Source organism: Harpia harpyja, chromosome Z, assembly GCF_026419915.1.
Source record: "Harpia harpyja isolate bHarHar1 chromosome Z, bHarHar1 primary haplotype, whole genome shotgun sequence".
Classification (NCBI taxonomy): Eukaryota; Metazoa; Chordata; class Aves; order Accipitriformes; family Accipitridae; genus Harpia; species Harpia harpyja.
Genome location: NC_068969.1, coordinates 11,400,570 through 11,409,600, shown reverse-complemented (window position 1 = coordinate 11,409,600; position 9,031 = coordinate 11,400,570). Strand labels below are relative to the sequence as shown.

Below are 9,031 nucleotides of genomic sequence, written 5' to 3'. Positions count from 1 at the left end.
GTTTAGCGGTGCAGTGAAGCAGAGAGGCACAGGAAAAAACCAGAAAGTCTTATGAGACTGAAATTAGCAGGGAATTGCATGCACACCCCAGGGTATCCAGCAGTAAGGGCCTATTTGGGCAGCACAAGGGATGCAGGGACTGTTGTCACAGACAGCAGAAAAGCATGCAGCACGCAGTGAGAGGTTAGCAAGAGGGGTCATGTTGTGTGGGTTTTTTCCCCATAAGGGTGTAGGTGTATGCACATCCCTAGGGAACAAGGGCTTGGCTTCCCCCCCTGCCTGGGTCAGAGCCTTGGGAGTGGCAGAGCTCTGCCTTCAAGGCACACAGCTGACAGGAGGCAGGAGCGGTCAGGGCTGAACTCTGCTCCCCAGGGAACTACAGTGCCTGGCCATGGGCAGGATAGGGCCACCCAGCCCCTCCGCACCAGCACCTCTGCCTCCCCCACCCTGGCACAACACATAAAGGCTAGGCAGTGGTGGTTTTATTTGAAAGTAGAACAAAGGTGTCTTTTATTCTTTCTGGAGATGCAACATTCAGATTTGCCATGAGCGTGTCTGTGCTCAGACTGGCTGTTTGAGTGCGTTTAGTCAGGGCACATCTATACAGGGAAAACTGAAAGTGGGAGACTGTTTTATAACCTGGCTGAGTCTCACCTCTGGTAAAGAAACCCTGTTACCCAGCCAAACAGCATGATGTCATGGTCCCTTGCACAGCACATGTTGCTGAGCAGACAAGCTCTATAGAAAAATTAAAAAAAAAAAAAAAAGTACTTTCAGACATTTCACATCAACTTTTCCCCTAATTTTGCTGGGAAGGAGTTTTGGCTCAAAGTGTATCCACTCCCAGGCTTCTCATCTCCCTTCATAACTCTCCCCTTCATGTGGTCACTAAACCAGAGAGTTACAGTGCATCAAGGATGTTGTCGATTTTGGTGACCAGGTCCTGGCGCTTGTTGGAATGCATCTTCTCATTCTCAATGTATGTGTCCTTCTTGAGCTTGCCAGCTACCAGCCGCTCGGCCTCAACCGAGGACTTCAGAACGAGCTCCTTGACTTGGCCGTCAAGCTTCTGAATCTCACTTACCTTACAGGGTGAGAAAGAAAGGGAATATTAGAGGAGACAAAAACCATCCCTACAGTGAAGCTGGAATAGCAGAGATGGTAAAGCTGGAGCAAAAGATGAAGTCAGTGCTAAGTGGAAACATCTCCAATCCCTGCATATTGCCTCCTGAGCCATCACCTCTCTCTGGCATCACATTATGAGGAATGTCTCATGAATGGATAATTAAGCAGTGCAGATAAAGGGGGTCCAAGGACCCAGGAGCCATACTGGCAGGAGACAGGTGCAATGACTGTTAAAGAGTGTTTAATGACAGATTTTTAAAGGCTTCAAGCTAAATCACAACTATGACAGCTGGAAGCTGCGTCCCTACAGTTAATGGTGTGTGAGAAGCAACTCTGCAATGACAGAGCTACTCTTTGAGTTAGTAACAGATTAAGCAAGGTGGCTGTTGGTTGAATGGACCTTAGAGACTAAAGTGTCCCTCATCTGGGGTTAAGTGGCTGTTCCAGGTAAGTGTTGAAATGTAGTGGAGGAAGAAACGGAGAGTGGGCATGTACTCACTGTGCCATGGCTTTCAACATGGTACAGCAAAATACCCCGAGGAGCATCATGTTACCAAAATTCTGTCAGCACCAAATTCACATGTGCAAGAAAATAAGAGATGAGGGAGAAGATTTTGGTTTGGCTGGTGTCAGTAGTAAAGTCAGAACTGATAATGTGTTGATAGTTTCCATTTTTGCCTAAGTGTTGCTGCCATGAGCTCAATGAGATGCATCAGGATTGTGTTACAAAAGCATTAATCTATACTCATGCAGCTGGTTCAAGGGCTGTTTTAGAAACAGCACAAGCAGCTGTTTACCAGCAGCACTAACAGGGCGGCATAACCAAGATTACTGCAAAAACAACAAACTGATCTTCACACCCCCTGGCAGGGATCAAGCCATTTTCAGGGGCAGGGGGGAATATCCAGGCTGCAGAAACTAAACCCCAAATTAAAACACACCTAGAATACTTAATAGAGCCAAGAATGCGAGAACTTAAAAAAAAAAAATAGAATTTCTTACTTTATCACATAAGTCAGAACCTTCTGTCTTCAGTTTAGACTGCAGAGAGGCTATTTCATTTGTCAGGGCCTTGTGCTCTGTCTCCAAAGACTTTTTGCCGCTGTTCAGGGTGGAGATGTCTCGTGACTGCTTGTATTTATTCACTGCTTCATCAAAGTGACGGTACAGCCCAAGTCTCTTATTCACCAGAGTAAGCACTTGCTCTGTGATGCAGGCAACCTTCATCCTAGCCTCAGCAGCTGGATCCTGCAAGAGGACAGAAGGGAAGATCAAAGCAGTCATATCTTTGATTTGCATCAAGCCATACTTGCAATCTGCCACAGGACTGTTACAGAAGTGGCTCCCTTTGCAATTAAGTCAACTGACAGCAATTAGGTGAATGGTAGAAGTACTGACCAGGGCAAGCACCTTTCAGCACTCAATCTAGCCCAACAAATAGCTTAACAAAAAGTAAGGGAAAACATTGCAGAAAGAGAATTGTGGACATCCCTGCTTCTCAGGGGGATTCCTTTCTATCCAGAAGGTAAAATTCTGGTTAGCTTTAGCGTACCAATTTAAACCCTGCAGGAGTATCAATGCTCAGGTAGCATAAAAACAGGACACCATTTAAGCATCTAGTAAAATATCCAATCGGCAGGAACATTCAGCGAGAATTACTGGTATAAAAAAATCTCCAACCATCAGCTGAGTAAGCCACTAATGCTCCCACAGGGCTCTTCATCATACAGCACCTTAGTGATGGAGAAATCCAGCCTCACATAGACTATCACAGTGAAGAACAAGATGTAAAAAGCTCCAACCACCAACAGAGGCTCCTGCAGCATCAAGATTTTGTTGAAGGTATAATGAACCTAGAAGAGAAGTTTGAAACACTGAGCAGTGACCAATATTACTATGGGGGAGAACTCCTCTCCTCAGGCAGCAGCAGAACTGGCCATGCAGTCCAGCAAGTATTTATTTCTGGAACCCAATATAGGTGTTTTGACCATGCTGCTGAATTCAGAGGCGGCACAACTGCTTAAGATGAACCACGCACAGAGGCCACACTCACCACAATGTCTTGGATGTGCTGCTCCACCAGGTTGCTCTTGTGTGCCACGATAACTGGACGTCCAAAAGTGTCTAGATATGTGTAGTGAAGCTCGTCTGAAGCACGATTGATTTCATAGGGGCTGTCCACATGGATATTCCTGTGGATAAAACCAGACAGTCCCATATGACTCTACAGTGTTTGAGATGATGTAACCTAGGACTTGGCTGGCCAACTGTGGCCTCTAGCCACAGGGCCAATTATGCAGTTTAAACAACACTCTAAAAGAAAGCAAAGCTGTGTTCCAAGGTCTCCTCCACATGCACCGTCATGGTTTTGTTTCACTGTCCCCAGGCCATTAGAGTAGGCTGGAGAATTGCCACTAACACAGCACTGTCTGCAGTAACAAGCCAGGAATAATGACACTTACTTGGCACCTTCCGGCAGGACGATCTTGACAGTCAGAGAGTCCGTAACTTGCTCATCAAACACGTGGTCGACAAACCTCATTTTCAGGGCATACTGATCACCTAAGAGAGTGCAGACCAGAGGGTGGCTACAATTCCTCAAAGAACAAGGGGCAACCTTGAAGCTCAGCTCCTAACAGAAGCAAGAGCAGAATTCGGATGGATACATTGTGCACCAGGGGGCACTAGCTCACTCAAGTATATTTTAACCAGATGTCTACAAAAAACTGAAGGAAGCACAGAAAAGAAGGTGGATTTGCATATTCTGGAAATAATAGCCAGCAACTCTTGTTGCTAAGGTGCAGTGTACTGCAGCTTTGAATTCTTTACTGTATAGCAACCACCTTTAAACACAGAGAAGGTTTCTTATTCCCTTCATCTGTGCCACCCACCGAGATTGTAGAGGTATTCGTAGCTTGGCAGGTTATAGCCGATGATGTAATGGGTTTTCCATCCCCCAAAAAGTGGGAAGCGGGGACGGATCTCCATCTCCACAGAGTCATCCAGGACAAGGAGGTGGCTGGTGGAGATGTTTCCGATTTCATCACGGTAATAGACGTCCTGAGCAGCAGCTGGGAGAATGGTCTGTATGAAGGGAAGCAACAGTCAGTACATTGGCTAGGAGTTATTTCCAGTGAAATTGGCAAAACCAATAATGGCTGTTAAGCATCGAGAAACTGCGCTCCCACGTGAGAGATGACAAAATGGCCATTCAGTTGCACTGAGTGGTAAAATTGTGCTATTATAAGCAATCAGCCACAGAAGTGGCTGCCAGCACTGAAATCACTTGGCCTCTAAATGAATGTGCATTCTCCAGCCCAGTTTCAAATATCCCAGACAGCAAGGGATCTCATCATGCCCACCAGGACAGCAATTCCCTTTTCACTCCAGCCCGCTGCCCTAGCTCACTGAGCTTGCTGGCTTTACACTCAGCAAAATGAGATTTCTGTTTGGCTGCACCACCTTAGAGAATTACAACAATCAATCCTGGCGGCTTCAAGCAGTGAGAAAGGTTTTGGTTCAGATGAAAACACATGATACTTTCCACATCTGGCTAGCAGACCCACAGCTTTAACTCCTGTTGAGTGCTTTGTGAACAAGGAATGAATGGATGAGTTTCCAATTAATACTGTTCAACTTGATGAGGATACGACAGAGAAGGCAACCCTGAAAATAAGAGGGTGGGGACAGAATGAACGGCCCTTGCGCAGTGGAAAATGGAAAGCAGAGCTGTCAGCACAGCGATTAAGGGTTTTAGAGGGTCCCCAAGATTGGAGGGGTGGGAGCGTGGAGAAACACTACATGCCCTGGTATATGCAGTTTGTTTGGCCAACAGATGCAATAAAGCATATAACCTCCTAATTCTACCTCCAAAAGCTATTCCTATCTAGCATGAGCCTTCTCTGAAAATAGATCAGAGCTTTAATATTCCCTTATTACTTGGGTATGCTTACCACAGAAAAGGACAACTGTATTTTTTCCTCCCTCTGGGGATGTAAAAAAGCAGGGAGCCACAGTAAAAAAAAAAATTATGCAAAATGTCAACCTTAAAAGACTTGACAGAAGAGATCCCACTGTCTGGCTGTCTCTGGTAGTCATATCTGGAGAAAGGCCCTTTCAGCACTGCTCCTGTGTGCTTTAAATCAACCGTCTCTTCAACTGCAATGTTCCCCCAGTGAGACACCTCGATGACTCGGGTCATACTGGTGATGGTCAGGAATGGACTGTTATTTTCATAGTGCACCTTCAGAGTGTCCTAAAAAGGAAAAAAGATAAACTATTAGACCTGAAGGAACAACCTCCCCTCACAGTTATGTGTCTCTATGTCCCACAGAGAAACCTCCCTGACAGACTCTGCAGAGAGGTGAAGCTGACTGCACAGGCACACAGGGCACTGGCTACCTGGGGTGTACTCATAGGTGACACCCTGCACATCTGGCTGAGTTATAATGGTGAGGGGGCTAGAGATGCAGTCTTCCCCAGTGCAAATACACGCCTGCCAGAACCAACACAAACTGGCTTGGTTTGCCCTGTGGACACCAAGCAGCAGTCAGCAATCACGTCTGTATTAGGAGCACCTTGTTGGAGCACACATTCCTAGCCTGCACACAGGCTAACTCAGGCTTGACCGACAATTCTTACACAAAAGCCTCCACTTCCCACTCTCCAGCCTCTGAGATGCAGGTGACATGTTTGCAAGATGCTCTCTGCAGAGCCACAACCTCTTTGCACAGACATTTACCTGGCTGTACGGAGGAATGTCCTTGAAGGGGCCATATTCAATCATGTCTTCAGTGCGGGAAGGGTTGCCCAGCTTGGTATAACTCTCCACGTTCCTAGAGGCCAGTTTTACCCGGGTTGTTTGGGTCTTGGTGAAGTATGGCGAGTAGAAATAGTGATTTCCTTCAAAGACCACAAACTGCTTCTCGCTTTGGGTGATGTGGGTGGGGTAAGGCTGCAGGACATGCGTGAAAACCATTTCAACAGATACACGGACCTTGGCTCCTGGTGCCAAAGGAGATGGCAGCTTCACAGAGAAGAATTTTCCACTGGAAGGGAGAAGAACAGGTAAGTCATGTGAGATATCCCCTGAGAGAGCAATCAGATCCAATTCCCACAACATTCCCTGTGGATGGGAGCCCATATATCACATATATCGTGTGTGATTGGCGCCAGTATTTTATTTGCTCCTCCAAGATGTACAGATGTCTTGTCCCAGAGGGTGTGCTTACTCTGGACTGTGGAAGCAGGACAGAAGGCAGCACAGGGTGAACTGTGTCCAGGCACAATTACAGTCTTTGCTTCACAAAAACACCTGGCTCCTGTTTTGGGAGGGGAATGGTGACACACTCCCCTCCCCTCCCTAGTTCTGCATTTATAAAACATGCTTCAGCAGGGGTTTTTCCATTCTTCTCCAGATGACAAGAATGATCTGAATAAGAGAAAGCATGTGCAAATGCCCACAAAACAAATCACAAACACTTTAAGCACCTGTTCCCACAAAGTCTGTTCATTCTCAGCTTTTTGCCCACAGGATGTGAAACTAAGGAACGGCCAGAAAATGAGCACAGTTTTGGACTGAGGTTCTACAGAAAGGATTGGGATTTCACCAAACCTGTAAGGATGCACCAGATGGACCGAGGTCATGCCAGAAGTGAACGGACTTCAAGTCATGCCTGGTGGCCCAATAGCAGGGTCACATGAGGCCTCCAGATATGTCAGAAACCATGGTCTACCTTGGCAACTTAACTTCACAGCTACTGTCCTCTTGAAACCCAGCAGCACCGTGCTCCTGACCCACTTTACAAGCACCCTTTATTTCTCAGCTGTCATGGCTCAGAAAGCACCTGCCTGCTCAGTCTTGCTGTGTATGCACAATATCCCAAGCTTGGCAGCGCAGAGCCTCACGCAAAAGACAGCATCGTCTCTCCCTGCAGCAGGCAACAGCCCATGCTGAGCCACAGTATCCATGCACTGTGGTACTCCCCACATCACAGATTAAGAGCGGTGCTCTGGGGACACAGCCAAAGAGCACTTACAATCTTTCTGTAATCACAACTGCCCATCGTTTGAGAGCTCAAAATGGAGCAATGGGTAAGAGCACAACCATAGCTATACTACTTCTCTTACCTGAAGTCCCTTAATAAAGTAACAGGACATTACTTAAGGCACTGAGTACAAGAGACTAAGCACAGCTGAACCCCCCGTGAAGGCAGCTGAGTTGCATTTAACTGAAAGATTCTCCCCCTTACAGGGCTCTCCCCTCACTGGCAGCCATGGGTGGGTGTGAGAAGCAGGTATGTGCAGCTTGTGCTGGGCTCAGTGCAGAGATCTAAAACCACATGTGCTATTTCCCAAGGAAAGAGATCTGAGGGAGGGGAGTGACTTCTAATGGGGCCTCTTGGGCTGCAGGAATTGGGTTTGGCTGCTTCTGTGAACTGTGCTTCCTGGCTTTGTAGCACCTCAGGATGCAGCCTGACTACAGAGCGGATCTTCTCAGGAACAAAAGACTCTAGGATCTATAGGTATGTGGGACTGGGGTGGTAGTACTTCTGCTCCACTGTAAGGATGATGCTGGAACCCCCATGCACACCTCTAGGTACTGATCTTAGAGGGTGACACTCACCTTTTGCCCTTAACTTTAGTCTCTCTCACTTCTAAGGTGTTCTCCTCCTCTTCCTCACCCTTCACCTGTTCCAAAACAAGAGACTGATCAGTATGCTGCTGTGTAGAAGACTTAACGTGTCCAGGGCAAACTCCATACAGTCCCTATCCACTTTTTAGGGGGATGGCCCTGGAAAATACAAGCTGATAGATAACTACTTCATATAACCAAAAAAAAAAAAAAAAAAAAGCAGCCCCCTTTTATAATGTTTTTCATTAACACAAATTGCAGTGTGGTCAGTGTGCAACAACAGATAACTGGAGACTTCTGGTAACTCTCTCAAGTTCACCTCAGCCCGGTTCCCAAGCCAGCACAGTCACTGTAACTTGTGCAAATGAGAATCTCGGTCAACTGCTTCTGTGATTTCTCTTGTATGTTTTCTACAGTGGCAGGGGAGCGAGCAGGCCACGGGAATCCGACTGGGTGAGCCAACATGCAACGAGATGAGTGCAAATACTTCTGGGATTAGAAGAACCCTCTTGCACATACGTCCCGTGGGATAAGAGGCTGGACCCCGTCCCGGGGCCTGCGCTAGCTGGGGATGCAAGCACTGCTCCAGCCGAGGGGCTGCGGCTGCTCACGTTACAGCAGTAACGACGTTAATTAGCCGCTGTCTCGCCTCCCTCATCGCTTCCCAGACCTTACACGGCCACAGCCGCTCACACCCCCGCTTTGTTCTGTATAACGAAAGAAACCCTTAGCTTCATTGTTTACAAGGCAGCTGGAGGGGCAGACCGGCCAGCGCTGGCCAGGCGCCGGGCGAGGAAGCCTCTCCCCGACCGCCACGCCGGCTGCCGGCGGAGCCCATGCGGACGGCAACAGCCGGCAGCGCCCGCGGGGCGGCGGGAGCCGGGAGCGCGGCGCCGTGCCTACGTGTCCCTGCGGGCGGCGGGGCCCGGGCAGCGCCCGAGGCCGTGCCGCGGCCCCCCACCCCGAGGAGCGGGGCGCCGTCCCCCGCTGCCCCTCGCGGCCCGCGCTCACCTGCACGCCCAGGTAGGCCAGGCGGGGCTCCAGGCCGGGCTCCAGCGCCAGCAGGAAGGCGGAGGCGGCCGTGCCGCCCGCCGCATTGGCGAGGCTGAGCTCGGCCGAGACCTTGGCCAGGTGGGTGCTGAGGTCCACGGAGCGACGCGCTTCCTCCAGCAGCAGGTCGGCGGCGGCCCCGGCGGCCGCCAGGCAGAGGAGCAGGCGGCACAGCAACCCCGCCATGGCCGACACGCCGCACGGGGAGGGCACAAGATGGCG

General features: G+C 49.0%; 1 protein-coding gene across 1 annotated transcript; it reads right to left on the bottom strand.

Moving 5' to 3' along the window:
- Positions 1 to 480: 480 nt before the first annotated feature.
- RPN1 (ribophorin I) lies at positions 481 to 9,031 on the bottom strand. The gene is made up of 10 exons (XM_052778184.1): positions 8,771 to 9,031; positions 7,751 to 7,815; positions 5,867 to 6,173; positions 5,171 to 5,380; positions 4,017 to 4,209; positions 3,588 to 3,687; positions 3,179 to 3,317; positions 2,859 to 2,978; positions 2,128 to 2,373; positions 481 to 1,084 (listed from the first exon to the last, which is right to left on the bottom strand). The coding sequence occupies exons 1-10, from the start codon at positions 8,993 to 8,995 to the stop codon at positions 902 to 904; spliced, it is 1,788 nt and encodes a 595-aa protein (XP_052634144.1). The 5' UTR covers positions 8,996 to 9,031; the 3' UTR covers positions 481 to 901.

Excerpts from the sequence above, each read along its gene's own strand:
- RPN1 (XM_052778184.1), bottom strand. The coding sequence starts at position 8,995 with ATGGCGGGGTTGCTGTGCCGCCTGCTCCTCTGCCTGGCGGCCGCCGGG. Across the intron at positions 5,381-5,866 it reads ACATTCCTCCGTACAGCCAG|GACACTCTGAAGGTGCACTA; the intron begins GTAAATGTCTGT and ends TTTCCTTTTTAG. Across the intron at positions 1,085-2,127 it reads GTTCTGACTTATGTGATAAA|GTAAGTGAGATTCAGAAGCT; the intron begins GTAAGAAATTCT and ends TCACCCTGTAAG.